The sequence below is a fragment of the Dicentrarchus labrax genome, unplaced genomic scaffold (genome assembly GCF_905237075.1).
Source record: "Dicentrarchus labrax unplaced genomic scaffold, dlabrax2021, whole genome shotgun sequence".
Lineage (NCBI taxonomy): Eukaryota > Metazoa > Chordata > Actinopteri > Moronidae > Dicentrarchus > Dicentrarchus labrax.
The window spans coordinates 16,523,663-16,547,430 of record NW_026136720.1 but is presented as its reverse complement, the minus strand read 5'-3'; the positions used below and the strand labels follow the sequence as shown (position 1 = coordinate 16,547,430).

The window sequence follows — 23,768 nt, the reverse complement described above, 5'->3', positions numbered from 1 at the left end:
TCAAATTTTGACAATAAGAGATAACAGCATCCAAAAGAAACTTTCAGATATGAATCTTGGCTCAACTTTGTCAAACAAAAAAAGGAAAATGTTATTTTTGGCAAACGTAAGAATAGCGGCAAAAATGAAAATGGTTGAAATTGACCAAATAATTTTTACTTTATTTTTTCAAAACTTGGACCATGATAAAATACATTTGTTGACACATGAAAAGGTTTTACACTATACTGTAATGTAAGTCAGGCTGTTGGTGGGGTTTTTGTTATGACCTCAAAATGTGTTCTAGGAACTGCCAAAAACAATTGCAGATATGAGAAAGACATAAAACAAAGCATACAAAAACAACAGGTTGCCTACTAAACTTTCAGTGTTCTCCATCAAAAAGAATGGAAAAGCACCTGAAGACCTCATTATATCACATGCTGGAGTCCTACATCCCCATCAATTTTGAACGTGTGCGCATGGATTGAAGAGCATGACAGCCATATTGTCGGGACCTCTCCCTGAACTCCAGTTTTCTCTGCAGGCATGTTCACTAACAGCTGAGGCCAGCAGGGGTTCTGCCCTGCTGGCCCAGTCATTAGCTCCTCCACAGCATGCTCCCAAAGCTGTTCTGCTAATGGACGCCAAATAACCCAGCCAATCCCTCCAACGCACACATAAGGAACTCATATTCATACCACAATGGATGCATTAACTCCTTTCTGCCATTCCAACACCTTGCATCCTCATCTGTACAAACAACTCACATTCGTCAACATATGTCATTTCCCCCATTTTATTACAAACACATTATTCTATTTCCAACAGGGACAACAAATAGTAGAAAACACAACACAACCTTTTTAACAATAGAAAAAGTAATAATGTAAATTTATCATAACTAATAAATACAGTTCATGTTACTTGGGGAGGGGGGTGGGTGGGGTTAAGTTGCTGTGAATTATACTGTGTGTGCTGAAATGTAAGTTATTTCCATGTTGTACTGTCTACAGACTGGAAGGGATTAAGAGCTACACAGTAGTGTCCTTAACTACAGAGTTATTGCTCCTGTAACAGTTGCATTTCATTGAATACAAGTCTGACATAACTGGTACAACCTCACACTTCATTGTCATACACACGAGTAAAGGTACTGCATTCAGTATGTATGAATAGGATAATCTGTTAAGACTTCTGCCATGTACAATGTAATTACAACTAGAAATTTCCAAATATCCCTACAAGTGACAGTTAACATAGATTATCACAGTAAATACGGTTCTATTCAAAACCTTCACAAAAATCCACATTACACCAGCATTTTTATGGTATAAAAATAAGTTAAAAATCTGCATAAATATTTTACACAAAACAGTTATAAAATATGTTGTATTTTCTGACAAGGTTACACAAAACTTTTTTTTTTTTTTACACCACTGAGTATTAAGCATATTTTCAGTTTGGTGCTTGTTAAAAAAAAACATTCATTTTAGTTTTTGATGAACACAAACTTTTTTTAAATGATTTGTCCCATTTTACGTAACACTTGGCTACAGTCATTTCAGATATACAAAATTGAAGAGGGAGAACAGCAGAACTGCAGCATAGCCAAGTTTCACTTCCTTTTATTGCCACTTCATTCCCCCTGTTCAGTGTTCAGCAGAGATGGATGAAGAGCGTCGCGTCCCATCCCATATAGATAAACCTGCTACGAACAAGCTTTTCCCCTTAAGTATCGAGTCCACAGTTGACTCCTTACAGGCTGAGCACAAAGACAGAGAGAGACAGAGAGAAGGAGAGAATGAGTTGTTCTTAGTGTGTCATGAAAGAGATTACAGTTTGAGAAATGGGCTTCATCCTGGATGTTCAGACATTGAGCTGACTTCCTTTGCAGACACACTACAATGTGTATTTTAGAGCTTTTGCTACACTGAGCTACTGAGGTCAATTAATGGAATAATGAACAACATCCAAATATGACCTCATGTTCGAGTGAGACTAAGGAATGCCAAGGGTCGTGGCTCCAAAATGGCCAGTTTCCCAATTAACTGGCTTCACGGTACATAGGAACTGTGAAACTGTGGCTGATAAGTAATCATCTACTATGATGTTTAACCACAGGAGAGCCAGAGCCACGGGTAACACTGCACATGCACAAACATTACCATACCATCAAGGCATCAGCGTGTTTGATCTCCATTAAAGCAAAAAGAATACGGACATTTGTGTGTCTATATGTACAGTATAGACATGTGGCAGTTGAAGAACAAGGTGGCATATATGTGCTGTCTGCAGACACACACCAACATTACAGTGAATATTAAAAGCAGAGCAAGGATGTTGATAAAATATACTCATCAGCTACCTACCCTTTCTGTACATCTGTAAATACACCATTGCTGCTAAAGACTGTGGCAATATTACCCTTATTACAAATACACTAAACAATTAAATTCTAAACTAAAATTAAGAATAAAAGATTAAAATAACTGAGATACATGTGTGCATGAATACATGTAAACAATTCAAATAGAATATTTGCTAACATTAGACCTATTCCACTCTTATATACTTGCAGTGTGTATGTGTGGCTCCAATACAGTGTAATATGATTACACAATACAGTATGTGAGGTTCTGTTTATGTGAACCATTGTTTAATGTGTTGAAAAATAGCAGGTCAAATAACTTGTCTGCACATATTGTAATTGATTAACATGATTCCAATTGTTGGCTGTGATCCACTATAGAACTGTGTTTCAGCCAAACACAAACCATAGTACTGTATATATATATTTAAGTGTATATCAATATATCTGATCTATATCTAACACATGCACACATGCTGAACTGTTTCAGCTTACCTTCGCTTCAACCGCTTCTGAGGAAGTGCTCTGAAAAGACATAAAAAGTATGTGAGGCCATTGTGTAATATATTTTATACAATGTGATCATGTGTTTGAGTTGATTTAAGTCCAGTATGACTTGTGACAAAATGCAAGAACCTCAACAATGTTGGAATAATGTAATCCTAGATTGCCACTACGTCAGTCTCTTTCTGCGGATCCCATTCACATGTACAAGGGTTCAAACAACCTACTATATTTACTGCCACAGGCACCAACCACCTCATTTGTTTGAGGATTTCATGCATTAGGACAACCTTGACATAAACTGGCTGAGTGCTGACGGTTATATTCAACTATGAAACCAGAGTCCAGCAGCAGCCCCTGCAGTTACTGAGCCTTCAGGTCTAATTAAAATCAGCCAGCCTGTGTGCTGATCAGCACACTTGTGAGCCATATATCTCCGGTAAGATGACCACTCTGTTATTTTAGGCACATTGTTCCTCTTTCAGGATGCATTTTCAGCCTTTTATGGTGTACCATAAAGCTAATCTTATTTTTTTCATCTCAGTGATGAGTGTACTAAGTCTGGCAGAGCTGCACAGGGTTCAAATAATATCATAGCTAATGTTTAGTGGAATGTGGTGCAGTTGAAGACAGAGAAAACACAGGCTGTAGTGTTACATTAGTACAGAAGCAAGAAATTATTTTTCCTGATTTACAATCTCTAACTGTGATCATTTCTATTTTAAAGAACAAAGTCATTTTGACTGCATCACTTCCTCAAATAAAACATGTTATTACATCAATCAGCTGTAAAGGGTATGGTTGTATCTCCATTATGAGAAACATCTTTAATATATAAATAGCAAGCCTCTTCATTACCACAGTTTGTGATTTCTGACACGATACAGTATGTGAGGTTCTGTTACTTTATGTCCAGTATCCAGTTTAAATTCTGTATTGTTCATTGTTTAATCATATCTTGTTACTGCTGATCACTGACACTGTTGTACAGTGTACAATGTTTGCATCATTATTACACACACGCACACATACATACACACAAAATGTGTTTTCTCTGTACTTTTTTAATTGTTGTCAGGAATTGGTGCCACCTGGTGGAACAAAGTGTTATGGATGCTGCACACACAAATACAGAAACACACACTTACTCACACAAGTGTGGATAGCAGAGCAAATGCTTTTATTATGGAACTTAAAGGTCCAGTGTGTAACATTTGGGAGGATCTATTGGCAGAAATTCATCAATTTCATTAGTGTATAATCACCTGAAAATGAATAATCATTACCTTAGAATGAGCCTTTTATATCTACAGATGTCACACACTGACTCTAGATGGGGGCGTTTGCGTACTTCGTGGCAACTGTAGTTTCTCCTACACACCTGCAAGAGGGAAGGTGAAGTGACGGAGTTGCAATCTGCAACTACCACGCTAGATGCCACTAAATTCTACACACTGGTCCTTTCAAATTTTTCACACAATGAATCCCATTGAGGATTAGATCATATTTACACATGGGCAACATGTGTTTGGGTCTAAGACAAAAAGGATCTGCAGCAGCATGTGTATGTGCACAAAGAGGCTCATCACACACAACACAAACAGGGTTTACGGTAGGAAGAGATGTAAAGACGCCGTTACACGTCTGTTTAAACAGGAGTTTAGCCGACTTTGCTGCATTTACAAACACTGGAGCTGAGACCGCCAGTCAGAAACACAGTTGTTCTGCGTTGTACTGTCCTCCGTTTTCATCATCCCTCTTTTTCATCCCTCAGTTTTATGCAGGTATGTATCTACTGTTTGTGTTTTATTGCTGTTTAAGTGTTATATGGCTATTTAAAACATATGCCTGGTCATTGTCCCAAATGGCTGAAATATTGGAATATAATAAAAAAAACAGTCTAACCACTGTAAATACTGACCACACAGACACACTCACTCACCTATAGATGTTTGGGTCTAGCAGCATGGCTGTGTCCTGCGGTAACTGGGACAAGTGCACCACTTTAGTCTTCAGCTGAGACCGCTCCGTTTCATTCACCCACACATCAGGTAGTCTGCAAGACACACACACACACAGGACATGTGGTCAGGGTTTAAGCTCTAACAAGAAAGAGGGTGAGTAAAGGGGGGATCAAGAGGGAGTAAGGTTGAACGGAGCGAGGTGAGAGAGACGCACAAAGAGCCTCATTGAGTCCAGCACACACGTTAACACCTTCCTCTGAACACTGAGTACATTTCCATGAGTAACATGGCCTTGACCAAAGCACCGGGATGGACAAACACGTACATGGGTGCGCAGGTCTGTGCATACACATACAAACAGAGGACAAAGCATACTGTCTTTATGATTAGCTTTTGTTAACCGGTGCACTTAACTCAAATTACTGTATGTGTATGTAATGTATTTATGCATGTAGTACGTAGCTGTATGTGTGCGTGCTTGTGAGTGTGTTTTTGTGCATTTAAAACAATGTGAAAGTAGCTTGAAGTACAGATGCACCATAAAATCTGAACAACCCCGATTGTTTCACCTCTTTAAGCTCGAGGGTAGGGGGTTGGTGTCTTTAAGATTAACAGGCACGGACACACAAACACACACACGCATACGATGTACTGTACAGCTCAGCTGCACCGTACTGTACCCACAGCAGAACGATCCCCCTGTGAAAGAAGGGTTAGCAGGCACTGGCGTGGCAAGTCGAGGTGGAGAGGAAACAAAGAGCTTAGCGAGTCCCCCCCACTCCCCTCCTCGTGTCCACCCCCAGCATTCCCCCCGTCACTATGTGCGTCATCACAGGAGCCCCAAGAGATGCAGACATACACACACACAGACACACACTCACTGCAGGCGGCAGTTAGGCAAGCAGGCAGCCACCCAGCCAAATCATTCATTCACATGCCTGGCCAACCCATTCAGTGGGATGGTGTGCAGGTAGCAATTCACATGCAGAACACTCAGCGCTACTGGGTGCAGGTAGAGAAGGAACAAAATAACAAAAGAGTGAAAGAAAACTGACAAGTTAAGAATAGGAAAAGACAGAGGGAAAGGGAAAGTGGAGAAGGAGGGGTAAAAAAGTAAAGTGGCTGATGTAAATGTACAACAACTCGCTTAAACAGAGGATGCAAATCCTTTTATGGCATGTTTAAGTGCCTGGAAGGGCTAGCCACATAGGATAAGTACAGTAGTAGTGCCACAGTAGTGTACAAATATCCCACCTGTAATGCTGCATTAAACAAAATCCTTCAAGTTATCATTGTTTTACAAACAACCATTTGTAATTACTCTTTGACCTAAGCTTGAATAGATGTTTATCAGTATCATAGATGGGCATTTCTGTCTGTCTGTGCCCTTTTAATGAATACATACGCACGGACAGACACAGATCAGAAATAATTTGATTTCAACAAGAATGTGCACACATACAACGCATGTGTCTCTCCATTCATGACATGAAGTCAAAGCCCAGCTCACCCTTTAGCTTAAGAAACTGACAGCTGTCATAAAAAAGAAAGCTGGAATATCGAATCCAAATTAATTTTACATGTAGTGCGCTTTAATTAATATATCAAGGAAAAACAACATACTAAATATTTTAATAAAAAGCTAAATGTTTTCAAAATGGTTTCAGGTCAAGTTTCTCTTTTTTGATTCTGTAATGCATGGCAAAAGTGTGTCTATACCCTTTAATGGTGGGAAGAGAGAAAGAGGAAGTTGAGAAGAGGCAGGGACAAGACATGACACAGGCCCCTTCAAAGCAGCTTTAAAGTTTGGGTTAGTCTTGAATTAATGTCCTGGTGCAAAGCAAACCTCAAATGACAGAGGAGGACCTGCTGAGTGTTAAATATGCAGTAAACACCCATGTGTGTTTGTATGCTCCATTTCAGAGTCACCGTAAACATGTCAGAGTGAGTGTGCTGTGGTACTGATGAGTGATTATATTCTGATGGATGTGAGGCACACAGGAGGGCTTGACTGGAAGGGTCAGCATGTCACACATATCACACATACACCGAAGTGTTCATATCACTCCTCCACATGCACACACACAAAAAACAGATTTTCAAAGACATCTCCACCCAAAGACTCCATTCAGTCACACCAAGCCAAATAAAGACAAATGGATTTATTTTATTTTCCAGAGGAGACTGTTATTTGGCTTGCTTCTTTATGAGCCAGAAATGTATACTGTGAGTGAGGCCTCTGTAGGGAGAGCTACTGGGGGTGCCTGCCAGAGTGAAGCCCGGTCTTCCAGGCTAGATTGATGACTGCCTCCAAGCCTTGAAGCTCCCAGTGGTGACAGGAGCAACAAGTTCATCACAAAGCAGCAAAGCATATATTAAAACGCACACATTACACACACACATTAAATGGCATTATAGCAAGAATGGCTGCAGGAGTTCAATGTCCTTATAAACTCTATCGTCCTGCAAACCAGAGGACCGCACGCTCACAGAGTTGGACTGCGGAGGACACTGCAGCCTAAAGAAAAACCTTGTCTGGCAAAATAATGGAAATGCATGACTTCAGTACAATTACAGTACAGACAATTGCTTACTGTTGTGATATATGCCTTATAGATGGTGCAGTTTATTCAAAATATTTCTTAAGCACTTAGAAAAATGTATAACGTGGATTACAATGCTAATTCTTATGGAGCCATATTAGTAAATTGGGTTTACATTTAAATCTTCCACACAGACTTATCAACGAATTTAGATGCATGCACATAACAGCCCGTAGTTATGTGCATGCATCTAAATGGGCACATAGTTAAGGCAGGCAAGTATATTTGCTTCACTCACCAGCTACAAAAACAATGAGTGGCTGGTAAAATCTATTGAGTGGCTGTGGTAAAATATGAACATTCACTATCCATTTTGTACTACACTGTATGCATTACATTTCAAAGAATACTGATATTGTTTTTTTTTCCCAGGTGGGCATTTAGTTAGGTGGCTAAAATACATTTTCTTCCTGCCCCCAGCCACAGCAGTGCATTGCTTAGCTTCTCTGCCAGTACTCCTTTCTGCTTCTCCAAACTGGGGGTGTGTCAAGGTTCCCCCTGGTTTTATCTCTGCAGCCTTGGGATGAAAATCTGATTATGTGTCTGTTGGGTTGTTTTTTTTATTTTATAGCTTCAGTACTTCCGATACTAACACATGTAAAATAAACAGAGATCAAACACTTTAAACACATGCTATTGAAAATGTATCAAAGTATTTTAACAACACTAGATCAAATTAGTGGTTTGTCTGTTGTTATATAACACATTTATAAACTGCACTGAAGTGCTTCTTGCAGGTCTGTTTCTTTTATTTCCTACCCTATAGATCAGATATATAACCTTTTATGGTGCAGAACAAAATGACACTTCCTACATTTGCAATATCACACCCAGAAAGCAATTAAGCAAGCACAAATTGGCCATATACATTCATGAGAGCCCTATTAGCTTGTGATACTCTTTGGAAACTGCCTGAATATAAACAAAGCCATGACAAAACTAGCTAACAAAGGCTTAAAAGATAAACCCATATCATGATAACATGCTGTTTGTCCAAAATGATGTCCCAGGATGCATCCAGTGGCTCAAGGCGTTAACTGTCAAGGACTGTGTATTCTACAGTTGTTCTAAAGCGTTCAACAGCATTCAGGGGAATCCACTTACCCATCCATCAAAGATTAGACTGCAATTATGGTTCTCTCTATCACTCAGCCTACCCACCCCCCTCTACCTCCTTAGTGAGCCGCTGGTGGTTCATGTTCAGAATGGTTCATGTTAATCAGTTACTCATTAATCCAAATTGAGTTAATGAGTGGCAGTCAGGACATGAATGGTTTGCTCCAGCATTAATAAACATGACTTCCCCACATTCACACAGCTAATCATTGACTCAGTGACTGAAACACATAAACACAGACACACACAGTATTGCACTTGATGTTGACCTTGGTGCTGAGTGTTGACTCTTGATGGTGGTCTAAATGACCACCAGATTGCTGCTCTATCCAGCAACACCACCAAAGTTACCTGAAATAGCATTATATTTGTCAAACACATTGGTTAGTCCTCATCCAAAAAGCCTTTTCTCTTGTATTAAAACAAAAAAACAACAACATAATGTTTAAAAATACAAACAAGTATATAAGTTAAGCAACCAAACAGGGTTACGTTAGAAGAAATTTTCTTTTTTACCCCTTATCATGCTGCATCTATGACTTTCCTGTGGATCATGGGCTAGTGAGGATGCTGACATTTTTCCTGAGTCATGTCTTTTAGTGTCATATCATGTATGTAGCTGCCAAGGGCCTATAGATTTTTGTTTTAAAAAGGAGTCAACTGGAAATTAAAAAAAAAAAAAAAACTGAGCTGAGGCAAAGTTTTCAACCAACCCATGGAGCTTATGTTGCCTTAATTAACTAGCTAGCTACAGCTAATAAAATCTGTCAGCTACAACTATCATTTCAGCTGGCAAAGTGGATGGTTGATGACTAAAGAGGAAAAGCTTCTGTTGTCTTCTTCTGTCTAAAAGCAGTGATCCACTGTTTAAAAAAAAAAAAAAAAAAAACTTCAGGGATTTGAGTGGCAAATCTTTTATCATTGTAAACTGCATATGCGCCCTGTGAGAATGGAAAGCGTGACAGGTCATGGTCACGTTTTATCTGCTGGGAGATAATACAGCCATCCTCACAGTTAGGATATCACTGTGTATTTCTTTCACCATCCCGCTATGGATTGGTTATGTGTATTAATGACCAGAGCACTTGCTTGCTGCAGGGCAAATATGACTCAGCAGCATCACTGATTTCTCTTGCATGGATGGAGCCAAAAGGCATCTCACTCTTGTTGACTATCTTCCTGTTAAATTCTCTCCCTATGATTCACTCTGCCTGCTTCCTTTCTACCTCTTCACATTTCTCTCTCCCACAAACATTTTGTTCCCACTCCCCATGTCTCACTTTCCTCCACTCTGTCTCCTCCATTCTTTCCCTCATCCATTCTGCCTCTATCAGTCTTTAAGTCTCAGTATCAATCTCCATCTGTGTCTCAGTTTGGAATTAATCTGAGGAGTCTTTCCTGATCACCAAACTTCATCTTTCTCTTCTTCCCACTTTACCTCATTATTTCTCTCTGCACAAGATTAAACCCCCGCATGCGGGCTGAGGAGGAAATAGCAGAGGTGGATCAGGGAGGGGAATGGGAAAGAAGAAGAGGAAGGATGGGAGAATGAAACCGCAGAACGCTGAGAGAACAAGCGTTTTGCAACAGTATGTTCATTGGAAGCTGTCAGCTGCAATCTACTTCATCACGCATCATCTGGGTTTTCTTAGTTTGCCCAGTGCCATCTTTGCTCTTCTTTTCGCCAATACCCATTTTTCTCTTTGTTTTCCAACCTCTTCTTTGTCTCTTCTGGCCTTCTTCTTGTTTCCTCCTTTCCCCTCATCATCCTCCTCTCTCTTTATTCACACCCCCCCCTTCTGCTCACTTCTTATAATGTCCCTCCTCATTCACCATCTTTCCTCCAGTCTTGCATTCTTTCTCTCTCTGCTCTCTGATCATCCTCAGAAGCTGTGCAGTCAAACCCTTTAATGGGAGTGTTGGAAATGTGGTGGGAGCTTCCCCTGAGCAAGTGCCCTGCTGAATATCACAGTGTTCTGTGAAGCTCTTTCTCTCTGTGACAAACCCATTTCATCAACGCAATGCCGGACATGGCTGCCCTTCTGCCCAATTGCTTAAATGAGCTGGGGCTTAAGTGGTGCCAAGGTTCACCTCAAGTGGGCTGGTGAAGCTAAGCTGGTAATAGGTATGCAGCTAGTGAGGGCTGGGCGGAGCAGCTCATGCCCCAATGGGCTGAGCATGATTTTCAGTTCAAGTTCATCCAGAGGTTACAGCATATGATACTGCAATGGAATTAAACCTGGATTTTTTTTAAAAATGTATCGCAGAGCGACAAAAAGAAAAAAAAAAAAAAAAAAATCAGCCTCCAAGTAATTTTGGATGCTGATCCACTGTTTAAAAGACACTTCAGTGGACCAATTCAAGGTTTATCCGAGTAAGACCAAGCCAAGCAGATGGTATAGAACCAGCGCCAGATCCAGAGAAGAACAGAGAAAGATTTTCTAATAGCCAAGTCCAGTCTTCTCCAGGCATGAATGCTGGTATCATAACACTGCGTGAGGATACTGGCTGATAGTCATGGCCGATGTAATCAGCTCCCTTTGAGGAGAGCCCTGGGGTGTCAAGCAAGGTGCTAGTGTGATATGGGCTATAAGGGGGGCTGGGCTCCTTACACTGAGAGCTCTCCACAACAAATATTGGATTAGCCAAGAGAAGAGATTGGGAACATTTATAGCAGGTCTTGGTTTAAAGAAAGTGCACAACTGGGTGGAAAGGAGAATTGTAAAACTATAAGAGAGAAACATAAACATTGTTGATGTTCACTTGTACATGCATGAACCCCTGCTGCTCAAAAAAGGAAATGTTTGTGTGACAGAGCCAGGCTTTACATGGAAAGCATGTACAGGAGATTTGTTGATGTGATGTTCAGTTGCTTGTATGGTTTTAAAGGTTATCTACAAATCTTGTCGTTTATGGATACATATATGTCATGCTACACACCTGTTACGTACAAGTGCATACTGAACAGAATTTAAATCTACCATAACCAGTTCCCCAACAGGAATAAGGCTACAATGAATAACTTTGGCAGGTTACAGTATGTCATTTGGCTAGTTGACAGTTAAGTATCAAACAGCTACAAAGATTTCCAATGCAAAGTCCAGATGTTTCTATTCTTTTGGTCACTCAGAGAAATAATGATAGACTAATTAAAACAATTATAATTTGATCTTGAACTTATTCTAAAAAACTAGTCTAGATTCTAAAACTATCTTAACCATTATTTTTGAAATATTTGCAACATACATAACAATCACGAGGGAATTTGCAAGGTGGACAGTAAAGGATGAAATGGATGAATGGGAGTAGTTAAGATAAACTTTAACTCACATGTCCTCAGGTGTCCAATGTAGGAGGACCTTCACCTTGCCAGACCCCTCTTTCCTTCTGGCTAGCACCTGCACAGAGAAAATCAAACAAAACACATACAAGCTGAGTCATGAAAGACGCAAAGGTGTTAAGAACCTAAGAAGATGACTACTCCCGTCTTCTCATTGTCACTTTACTTAGTTTGTCTCTGCCATACTGTTCACATTTGGTATGCACATAGTAATGTAACCTGTAAGCAGCTTCACCAATGAAAAGTAACCAAAAATTGACATAGGCATATAATTTAACCTACATATTACGGTTAATTTAAAATTTCAAGACATTTTACGGGATTGGCATAAATGTGTTGGGCTTGGCTCTTATTGCAGCATTCTCTCTCATCTGTTGAGAACAGGCTTCAAAGACATGCCCCCATCCTGGCCTCATCTCTAATGAATAATGAGACTACATGCTTCAAACATCTCACCAAGTGATACAGTGGCTGATCATTACACTAAGCAATGTGAGCACTCTTAATAATGCATGCAAGAGCTCAGTGAGACTTCTATTTTCAACTGGATCTATCCAACATTCCCCTGCAACATACTGTAAGCGAGGAATTCAAATCCAGACAAAAGTTAGATCTCCTCCTATGTCTGGACTTAACTGAGAACTGCCTATCGCAGCTGACATTCTCGAGAGCCAAGAAGATAGACATGAGGTACACACTGAGCCGTTAACATAAATAAGTCACTGCTCTTGTTGTGGATTATGTCAGCACCAGACACTTCAAGGCTTTAGACATGTCTGGTGAGAGACTAGGACCTCACTTTCTAATGTTTTCAATAACACTGCAAGTTGTGTTCATTTTATCTTTTACTGTTTTGTCGCGTGGTTTAACTAGTCAAGACTTAATCTGCCAACACAACCTCAAACTTCAAGGCCTTTCTTCTTGTGAAAATAGAGTTGAGACAATACCAGATTTCCTGAATAGTTGGCCCCTTATATGCATAACATTTCATCTATCATGCTGTGTTGGTTTATAGTAAAACTGGTCTGGAATTCACACAAATATTGTCAGTAGGGAAAAGAAAAGCTAGAAAAATAACCAGGAGTGTCAAAAATAGCCTCAGATATAACCTCTTGCGTCAATTGGCTCTTTTTTGTTAGGAATGTCTATTTTTAGGATACAGAATGAGCTCACATGTGAAGAACTTCTCTTACGCACATGAATATCTGAAATTATTTTTGTGACTCTAGGGACTGGCTGCGGCATTGATGGAAACTGGTTTGAGGACAGGAGGGGGAAGGATCCACTGAGACAAGAGATAGACAGGAGATAGAGACCTAGAATAACTCAACTCCTCATCTTACAGCTTTCTCTTGACCTCCCACTTATGAGCCAAAACATGTATTAATTTCTTTAAATGTAACTTCCTCAAACAGTTTTATATATCTCACTGATCTGACAATTGCATCCCACAGATCCATGTTCTTGTCCTCTGTTTAGCTCAAAGCTAAAACTTGTATGTTATTGGTTTCTTTCTGCACTTTCTCTAAGCTAGTATGTTGAAAAATACCCCCTCCCATTTTGCTATAAATTCAGGAGGGGCAAGAAGAAGTTTGCAAATTTATATTTATATTTTGATAAGCGTCCAGATGTTGAGCTCTCTGGCAGAAGTTTTAAGGAAAGCAAATGGGACACCAGCATATTTAGTTTGATAAACTTTTTGGAAGAAATATTTACGCTCAGTTAACAGATATGAATTTTGTTGTTGCTGGCTCTGTGCCTTAATATTTGTCTGCGAGAAGCTTTGCAAATAGCAGCCAAGTTGGCAAATCAACCATGTTGTTGCCTTTTGTCAGTAATACAGTGTTCAGGTGTAAAACTCCTTAGAGTGGAGAAGAGAACAAGTAGGCAGGTAAAAGCAGAAGGAACAGCATGAGTGATAAGAAAAATGACTTGAGCATCTCGTGCTTTAACATAAATACTGTGGTGTGAAATCCAAACCCTGCCTATCACCTATAAAACAAATATGTGTACTACAGTCTGACTTTGTAAGGGGCAAAACAGTAGAGATTTTGGCATCCGTTTCCCTGTGAGTGAATCATAGAAAGGCCGGGACAGAGTGATACATGGAGTACTTGTTGTAGGGGTGTCCTGCTGGCCCAGCGCTCTCTGACAGGTTACTCTGCACTCTGTCTGATTTACAGCATTAATATATCAGCAAACAACAATTTTCTATGTAAAGATATAGTGGAGTCATGGTTACTGAGAATGATGTCACACTTTGCCTGTGTCGCTATCGCAGCCGCAACTGCAGCATTAGCCTGAATCCTGTGCTGGCTGCAATGAGCCCTACAATAAGTGTCTCAAGCCTTACAGCTAAGACAGCAGCTGCTTTACTGCCCTTTTAATTAAATGTGCATAGCTGTTAACCTGTGCCCTCAGGCTCCTCACAGCACCAGGTTAATAATCACAAGCCCAGGCTACACTCAAAGAGGCCATGACCATGTATGTAAAGGCTGAAGATGAAGAAGTGGCCTCGTGTTTAAGCAGCATGAAGTGATTTGTGAGCAGAGTGGTTTGATGATGGAAGTTGGTCCTTTAAGGGACAGATCTTAATCCTCTATAGAGCATGAGAGGGAGGTAATAGAGAGAGGGAGGTAATAGAGGGAGGGAGGGAGGGAGGAGAGAGAGAGAGAGAGAGAGAGAGAGAGAGAGAGAGAGAGAGAGAGAGAGAGAGAGAGAGAGAGAGAGAGAGAGAGAGAGAGAGAGAGAGAGAGAGAAGGAGGAAATAGGGAGTGAACAGTGGATATTAGTGTGGCTCCAAAACAAGGCAGTGAAAACTGCAGGACCAAAACCGGGGGAGGGCAGGACTGCTAAAACTGGGTGCCTGTCTAGTGTCAGGGGGTCAAGCAGTGGATGACGCAGATTGGCGCAATAACAAAAATATCCCATCATAAACATGACTGAGTTGCTCTGGCGTGTCAGCAGGCTCACTGGCCAAACTCCACATAACCCCCACAGCTCTGCTCCATCTCCCCAGGCCTGGGAGGGCCTGGGGTCTGATGTAGCACCGCAGTCCTTCTCCACCACAATCCTCCAGGGGCTCGAGAGAAGGAGAATGTATGCCCAACTGGCCAGATCTCCTTCCGATTCCATGACCCTGACCTTCACTTAACCCCCTTTCCTTGTCCTTTCTCTCCAAGTCTGTTTCTCTCCATTTGTTACTCTCCCTCCCCTGGCTGGCTCTTCCTCCTTCTCAGTCTGTGTCCAAATATGCGGTTACCTCTCTTAACCTCTTCCCAAGCTTTATCTTCACTTTTTTTTTTCTTGAGCTTTTCTTTTAAAATTCTTGGCTGCTGGTGGGAAGTTGAGGTTTGTAGGAGCGGAGCAGAAAAGAGTTGAAAGAGACTGAGCTATAGCAGAACAATACTGTAGTGAGGATAGCACAGAATGTCAACACTTTAAAACGAACAAAAGCATTAATAATGAGTTTGTCTATATAATTGCACTCAACACTACATTTTTAGTGTTTGCATAGAGAAAACGTATAAATGCATTAGGAATATGTATAACCTGCAGGTCTATTATATATACTTGTGTGACCCAGCATGGGTGTTGTGGGCACTACATATACACACCTTCAAATTTAAACTTCCTGATTGGACTCTTTGATCTCTATTGTCGGTCTGTGAGTAAAGCTAAAACTACTCAGCCTTCAGTATTACTTTAGTTTACTGACTTTGAGGGGAATCATATTGTGATAATATGATGTTTTTGTAATCAAACTATAACAGGTTATAATAGGTTATTAGTAATATTAGTTTATTTTACACAAATTGAATGCAGAACAGTGAAATCTACTTTTTTAATGTGATTTTGCATAAATCTGTCATATTGATATCAGAAAATAATTAATAATTATCATAATTTCAACAATATTGCCCATATCTTTAAAATACCCTTCTACCTGTGTGTATCCAAGTGCTTTAAATCACACGTGAGAGACGTTTTCACTTCTCTCTTACAGGAGAAAATGTAGATTCCTCTCCTGAGTGCACTAATTGTTTCTGCTAGGTTAGCCATGCTACAGTAGCACAGCAGATTAAATGTGTAATTTAAATATATGCGTTAAGTTATTTTTTTTTCTCTGCACAGTGCAAGAAACAGAAAATACAGGCCACATTTCTGCCCTAATGTACCCACTTAATCACTGTCACTGACAAAAGAATACGTTTCTATATTGAAATAAAAGACTGTTTTGAGAAACACGTGCGTGTGGATTGAGTGTGTTTGTAGATGTACAGTATGTGAAAGTAGGGAGGAATGAGGAAGCAGACGATGCCCCTTTTTTTCCACCGTCAATCAATGAGGGTCTTGAACAGGAGACAGAGTGCTCCCTAGTGGAACTGCACAAGAAAAGCAGTCACCCAAAAATAAATCTGCCTTTCACACCCCTTCACATGATTACACTTTGCCTTCCTTAATACAGAATTCTTACATTCTTTGAAGCTGTTGTCAGAATCTTTCACTGGATAATTTGTTTTCCTGTGAGTGCTCACATTTGCCCTCAATAGTAAGGTGCAAAGGCATTTTAGAGCTCATTAATAATGTATTACGCACTGGGCTCGGAGTGGACCGAGAGCCGTACACAAAAACAATCCAATTGTCTTTCCTGTGAAGCCTGATTCAGAGAAAAACAACATCAAGCCTTGGGGCGATTGCAAGGTTCATTTCAAGTGCACAGACAAAAAAATCTGCAGTGAGAGGAGGCTGATTTTCAAAAAGTGATTATTTTATGCCCCCTGTTGTCCAAAAAGAAAATAACAAAAAATAAAAATATATTTTTTTTAATTCAAAGGGAGGTTGCACAAGTGTGAAAACAATCATGTATGTTAAATGACTACACATATTGTTTTTTTTCTATCCATAAAACAGATTTAGGCATGAAATAAAATAAGTATCAACAATAACCTTTATCTATTTTCAACAATCTCTTTATAGAGATCTGTTGATGCTTTTTCTGCCTGCTGAATATATCAGTGTCAGTGTTTGTGGAACGCAGGATAGCTACTGCTATAATATGCCTATTACCCATACCTGTCAATATATAGATATAGAGATTAAAATTGGTTTAGTATGTAATTTCCTCTGAATGAATGCAGAATCCTCACAATCCTGTAATGTGGAGTGCATCTGAAACATTCTAAAAAAAAAAAAATGCGACTGCATCCTTCCAACCCTTCTCCATCCCCTTAGCTACTCCTTGTGTTTAAACCAATTACAATGGAGACAGGTAGCCAGAGGCAAACACTACCAGGCCTAGAAAAGCAGTCAAGCTGCATACAGACTCACCGTGCTGTGAAAGACCACACTGTGGCCATTGCCCACACTTTCAATGTGGGTGGTGAGGTTGAGACAGATGGCCCTGTGGCGAATAGCATCCATGGTTTGGGCATCGAAGAAGTCATGGGGCCTCGCTGAAGGGGGAGAAGGACAGACTCAGATGAGAGCAGAGTCAAACAAACATAAGACCAGGGTTCCCACTGTGGCCCCCGTTATATAAAAATTCCATGGCTTTACCATGTCTTTCTGTAACTAACCATAACTACGTCAGAAGCATCTCATCACTGAAAAATGCTATTCCTTTGTGGTTTTTAAATGTTGCTTTGCAGAAACAAAAAAGTTCAGATGTGTAACAAAAGAGGAACAACTTTCCATTGAAGGCTGTAGTAATGAGATTCTTATGGTTTAGTTGCTCTGAATAACTGCTTCACTGCACATATTCAGTGGTAAGGATACTCAGACCTCATGACATTTCAATTTATTAGAAAATACATTTATTCTGGATTTTGGGCGGAGGTCTTTGCAAAGCACTTTGTAGAAAAAGGTATAAAATTAAAACAGTAGAGAAAAGGCAAATTCCTTGTATGCGTAAAAACTTACCAGCCAGTAAACCCAATTCTGATTCTGATTCTAAACACTCTTTGTTTGCTTTGATTGGGCTTAACAACCAAACTAGCACACTGTCACTTAGCTCTCGTTTCTTATGTTTGTTTTGGAGTGTTCAAGCTAGGTAACCCCTGATAGCTCTCCTGGTAGAGATGGCACACCATGTACTGAAACCTGTGGGCCTTTGCTGCGTGTCGTTCCCTCTCTCTTTCTTCCCCTTTCCTGTCACTCTTCAGCTGTCACTATTGGTTAAAGGCAAAATAAAATTTAATAAATAACTAAATACATGCTTGCAACAGGAAGTGGTTAAGGCAAGAATATTAAACTCAAGACAGCCACTGGTTAACAGCCAGTTCACTACAGTGTGATACAACTTGCAGAGAATATATATTCTTCATACATTTTCATGTTTTTAGTTTTTTTGTGAAAGTTATATTATGGTCATTCTATAATGGAGTGGCAACCTAAGACCGTTCTGAATTTTTTTTTTTGTTTAAGGCAAGAAAGATCTTGTTCTAAACTGTATTACCATTGGTTTACTTTGATGGATCATTGCCTTAGACAAGATTTTACAGTTGTTCCGACACCAATATGGGAATTCCTACAATCCTGCCTAAAATGCGTTATTGGGTATCGGCAAGTATGCGTTTCTGTGACCTGATCCGATACCATGTTATTTACTATCCCCGAATCGGGACCCTGTGACGTCCCAGCAGTGTCCTGTTCGCCATTTTTCCCTATATACTAATGGACATTTAGGAGGTAAAACTAAAACACTTGCTTGGGAAAACAGTTGGCAGTAACTTCCATTTTACACAATTTGTTGCTGTTCTTCACATCTTCAAAACCCCTGTGTGGTCTCTTAATGACCATAATAATATACATCTTAAATTAAACTTGTAAAATTCAAAGTAATGGGAGTTACAGCATCAAACTGCAACAAGCTATTTGGTCAAGAATTAAGTAGGATTACTAGACTATTAGAGTATTATCTAGTTCCAAGACAAGCAGAAGTGTACGAGTAGGAAAATGCAGACACAGGCCATCTGATGCTAAACCTGTCACAAGAGAGCTAACTATCAGTATCAACCTGAGCACAGACGCATCAGCTGAGGAAACCTACGCAAGTCTAAAAAGCTGTTCTCTGTAATGAAGAACATTTTGCCATGGGGAGAATGTGTCTGTCTGGCTGTCAGAAGCATATGTACCAGTTTGCGTGTGGTCCAGCACTAGCTTCTCCAACAAGGAGATGTGGGAGGTTAGAAGCTGAACTCATCTGTTTCACCACAAAAAACATGGTAGTACCTTAAAAATGTGTTCATCCTGTGTTAATCCTTACCAACAAAGAAAAAGAGGGAAATCACAGTGAGAAAGAGTTTGTGTGCCTGTTAGGTACGTACGTAGGGAGCACCTGCGTTTGTTCTTGAGTTTCTTCCTCTTGTTGAGTCCAGCCTTAGAGGGCGACTCCTCCTTGAGTTTTGCCTGGCTGGACATTTTGGAGGAACTCTGCTGGCTGAAGTGGCTGGGGACATGACGAGCTAACCCTCCTTGAGAAGCAAAGCTAGCGTTGCAGCCACCAACTACACACTGCAGGAGAGCACAAAAACACAGTTGCAACTTAACAGGAGAAGATGACAACTTTTGTAACAAGCTAGTTATTAGTGCTGTCAAACAATTAAAATATTTAATTGCGATTAATCGCATTAATGTCATAGTTAACTCGCAATTAATCGCACATTTTTATCTATTCTAAATGTCCTTTGATTTCTTTTTGTCCCATTATTTTTTCTCATTTTAATGCTCTTGACATGGAAAAGTGGATTGGCTTGCTTTGTGCAAATGTTGTTTTTATTGAAAAATCATCCATTGTCGCCTGGCTTTGACGAGGGGGCGGAGAATTCGCATCAGCTGTGTGCTTGGCCATCAAGTGGTATTTCAGACTGGACATGCTGTGATGATAGCTCAGTTCACAACGACAGATAACTTTGGTCTTGTCAATGGAACCATTTGGCAACTTTTTAAAAGTAAACTTTCCATTCAGAATATTATTGGCATCCATTTCGGCGTCTCACGCTCACCATCCACTCAAAACGTAACGTCTACTACTCTTAAACAAGTGTGTGCGGCGTGCCTGTTGTTTTGTTCCCGGTCTAGCTAGATCCGGTGTGGTTTTGTAGTTTTTCTAACGTTACTAGTTGTTGCAACACCATGTGAAAAAAACTACAAAGTTAAACAAATGTTAATCTTGCGATAAAAAAAACTGACGCCATTAAAATGGGTTTGCGTTAACGCCGTTAATAACGCGTTGAACTTACAGCACTACTAGTTACAAATCTTATTTTAGTTAAATGCATGACAGAGTAGGTGAGGAAGTAAGGTAACTATCCCGTGCAACCAGACTTCTACATTAGCAACACTACTAAGATGATGGCTCATTCTAGATGTTGATACTATAAATATCACCCATAAACAGAATAATATATATACCAAAATTCACTGATCATCACAATTCGGAGAAACAGCTGCAGGTGTACATTGTATCAGAATTATTGTTTTTACCTTGAAGGGCTTATCTCCACTGTGTGTCAACATGTGTCTCTGGAGCCAACTTTGACTGGTGGACGGTGTGTTGTACACCTTACAACCCTTCCATAGACACACAAACACCTGAGGGATAAAGAGAGACAGAGATGAAGGGCGGAGAAGGAGTTTGTGTAAGCATAGTGAACAGACATATAAAAGAGACAATACAAGTAGAGGAAATTAACAGAAAAAAGTGGGACATTGTCCCACTCTCTGGAGTCTGGAAGTCTCTGTGAATGCAGCCTACAGGTGGAAGAGGTCTGGGTGCTTTCTTACCTCCTTTCTCTTATATGGCTGGTAAATTTCATAAAACGTTGTCATAACTGTGCAGGTGGAATCTAAGAATACTGTATATGCTACAAAACAACTTCAGAGAAAAAAAAAAGAAAAGGGTTTTTCTATAAAAGTGGGATAGCATCCAAAACAAGGCTGAATTTGATTACTGTTGCATTTAAAGGCTGGTCAAAAAACAGTTTAACATTCATGTTTATAACATTTTTTTGTACATGCAGTATATTCTAAGTGCATAGTAATTTAAGTATGGTGGAATATAGTGTATAGTTTAAGGCATTTATCAATCAACATCTCTTGTCACTGTTACTCAAGATAATCCACAGAACACACTATGAACAGTTTTCAAAGGGACAATTTCTTCATCAGAAAGTAGTTCCAATGAAAACTGCCTACAGTAATTTAATGCACTTCAATACTCAGTGGTTGCCTGCAGTCCAACTGCAGCGAACTGTTCGACTCTGTCTTGGATGTGTGGCTGTCAATGTTAAGATACAGCAAAAAGGGACATTGTCTTGCTTGGATACCTGTCAGGCAGAATAAAGCTCAAACATGAAGCTTGTCAAAAAGTTTAAAGTCTACTGACCCCTCCTCTCTGCCCATCAACATGAATGCCCCTGATATGCTCTGCCAGATCAGGACTGGAGTTGAAGCACTGCGGACAGAGGTCCCAACAGCAGGAGTAAGCGACTGTCTTAGCCCCAGAGGAGCTGGCATTGCTCTGTCCGTTCATCATAGCAGGGGTGGAACGCCCACTGGACACAGTGCTTTCCATCTCCATCAGGGTACTGCTGATACTGAGAGAGAGAGAGAGAGAGGAAGGAAGAATATACAGTCCCACTGTTATAAAACATGGGTGCTAAAGGCATCAAGAATATCTTCATAGCTCAGATCAGGCTATGCACAGCCGTGAACAACAGGTGCAGATGTCACTGTCCACATTAAACAGTATGCGTGAAATCTTTCAGGCTGCAATGGATTTTCCATGCATACCACTATTATCACTCATTCCAAATGAATCATTTTGTTGTATTCAATGCTGCTAGCACTAGATTATTAATTTGATGTCTCACAGGCAATAGTTTGCCACTCAGTCCACCATGTTTAAAGTCCCCGTGTGACCTTCACTGTGCGGAATGATGTCTATGCTGAGTTTGACACTATAAAAGCCCTTTTACCATTTATCTGCAAAAGAGAAGAAGAAAGTTTTTCTGTGCTCATCTCTCACTGCTGTTCTGAGGGTATTGTGGTTGGATCCTCGTGGTATTCTGACCAAAGCATGTCCCAAACATTTCATTAAGACCCCAAGGAACTAGGTTAACTTGAGGAAAAGTGGTATAATAATGTTACTTTTAAAGTCTGAATTAAAGGACTGTATAAGATAATAAATTAAGATGATTTTGTGACCTAACAACTAGTTGGGAAGACAACCATGGTCCAATATTAAACTTACACAAGTGCTGAAAACTGACTTTTTTAGTGAAGTAGGAGACATAATAATTGCACCCAGCAGGGAAAACTTTGAAATAAACTATACTATTAATGAGGTTAGTGAACTTTTTTTGTGGGAAAACCACTTCAGGCACACATGATTTTTCCAAGCAGAGTATTTTTATACGTATCCAAACATGTCTGATCTGTCATTAACTAGCCGATATAAAAAAAAGTGAAATGTGAAACATGAAAATGAAGGAGGGGTTGATAATAAATACCTGCCAAAAATTACCTGACAATTACCTACAAGAACTCAAATTAATCAGTTATCCTGCGGTTGTTCAAGGTGGGATGGAAGGACGACTACTACTACTACTACTACTACTACAACCACTACTACTACTACTACGTTAGTTACTGTAACCCGTTTACACCCAGCACACTGGTCCAGAACAACCAGGTCACATTCCCCGACCAACCTGTCCTCAGAGTCCATGCGGCTCAGCGGTTCACCATCCGAGGATGATATCTCCACACTCGGCCGCCTCTTGTCGTCCAGTTCCCCGCCCCCGCCGCTGGGCTTCTCACCATCTTCACAAACTGTTTTGCTCTTTTCGCAGTCTATCCCCGAGCACCTCGAGCAGTCCTCTCCCGGCTCCTCCTTCGCCTCTTTCGCTGTGCTGTCGTTGGCAGGTTCGTTACTACCACCTCCGGGGCTCTCCCGTGACTCTGGCTTTTGCTCCGGTTCTTCTGGAGCGGCTGTCGACTCCTGTTCGACCGTTACAGCACCGTCGTCTGTCACCGCCTCGCTCGCGGCCTTGTCTGCCGCTGCAGCGGGCTTCTCTTCGCCAACCTCCGCGTCCACCTCTTCTATTTTCGGTTCTACGCTGCTGAGTGGTTCCTCGGTTTCCGGTTCGGTGAGGGCCTTTTCTTTCCCCTCGCCGTTGCCCTCGTTTGTCTCCACGGGCAGCGCATCGCTCTCGGTGCTCAATGCGGGTGTCTCTTCTGTAGCCGCAGCAGCCATTTCCGTGGCGTACGTACCGTGTGACACTTTCGGTATGACAATTTAACCGTGGCACAGTCAAACGCTCCACTGCAGAAGAAGGGCTGGGTCAGAGCACACTGTCTGCTCTCTGATTGGTCCGCGGCGGCACGAGGAGGAGAAACTCTGACGTTGGGATTTAAACTTTCCATGTGTTTCCCAAATCACACAGCCTCGTTTTAATACGGGAATCCAGTGTTTACTAAGCAACCATTCCCACTGAGTCCTCCAGGGACCATGCGTGATGATAGTTTTACTCATAGTCTCAGTTATGAGCCACTATTATAAGAATTTAAGAACTTTTGGGTTGCATAACATAATTATAAACATTTATAAAAAATAGTCTTATTAGAAAGTGTTAAATCCACAAGCAAGTTTTAATAGAGCATTTTTCAAAATCTAGCAATAAAAATTTAATAATTTATAACTGAATTGTAAAGCATTAGCAAATTATTTATTAACCATCAATAAAACCATTAATTATAACTTATAGCCTCTTTATGAAGGGTGCCTTCTCATAAAGTGGTAGGCCTGCCTATTTTTACGAATGAAATACTCTGCTACAGGTTTAGCTACGCAAATAACTAAACCAATGCTGGATTAGCAACTGGAC

The 23,768-nt window shown here is 40.4% G+C and overlaps 1 protein-coding gene across 2 annotated transcripts; it reads right to left on the bottom strand.

Annotated features, from left to right (window-relative positions):
- Nucleotides 1-762: 762 nt before the first annotated feature.
- On the bottom strand, nucleotides 763-23,224 carry LOC127353113 (zinc finger protein aebp2). Of its 2 annotated transcripts, XR_007881229.1 has the most exons (10): nucleotides 22,593-23,224; nucleotides 21,266-21,476; nucleotides 20,365-20,472; nucleotides 19,206-19,392; nucleotides 17,209-17,333; nucleotides 11,868-11,935; nucleotides 4,797-4,910; nucleotides 4,141-4,235; nucleotides 2,846-2,875; nucleotides 763-1,744 (listed from the first exon to the last, which is right to left on the bottom strand). XR_007881229.1 is itself a non-coding variant. In XM_051382108.1 (9 exons), the coding sequence occupies exons 1-9, from the start codon at nucleotides 23,135-23,137 to the stop codon at nucleotides 1,738-1,740; spliced, it is 1,395 nt and encodes a 464-aa protein (XP_051238068.1). In that variant the 5' UTR covers nucleotides 23,138-23,223; the 3' UTR covers nucleotides 763-1,737. The 2 variants fall into 2 exon arrangements, 1 of the variants encoding a protein (XP_051238068.1); XM_051382108.1 differs by lacking the exon at nucleotides 4,141-4,235 and having other exon boundaries at nucleotides 22,593-23,223.
- Between the last annotated feature and the right edge of the window lie 544 nt (nucleotides 23,225-23,768).

What these genes read in the sequence shown, in the direction of transcription:
- LOC127353113 (XM_051382108.1), bottom strand. Translation starts at nt 23,137, where the DNA reads ATGGCTGCTGCGGCTACAGAAGAGACACCCGCATTGAGCACCGAGAGC. An exon ending in CATTGGACACCTGAGGACAT is followed by an intron (nt 4,911 to 11,867) that starts GTGAGTTAAAGT and finishes TGTGTCTTGCAG; the next exon opens with ACTACCTGATGTGTGGGTGA. An exon ending in CTAGACCCAAACATCTATAG is followed by an intron (nt 2,876 to 4,796) that starts GTGAGTGAGTGT and finishes ATGTCTTTTCAG; the next exon opens with AGCACTTCCTCAGAAGCGGT.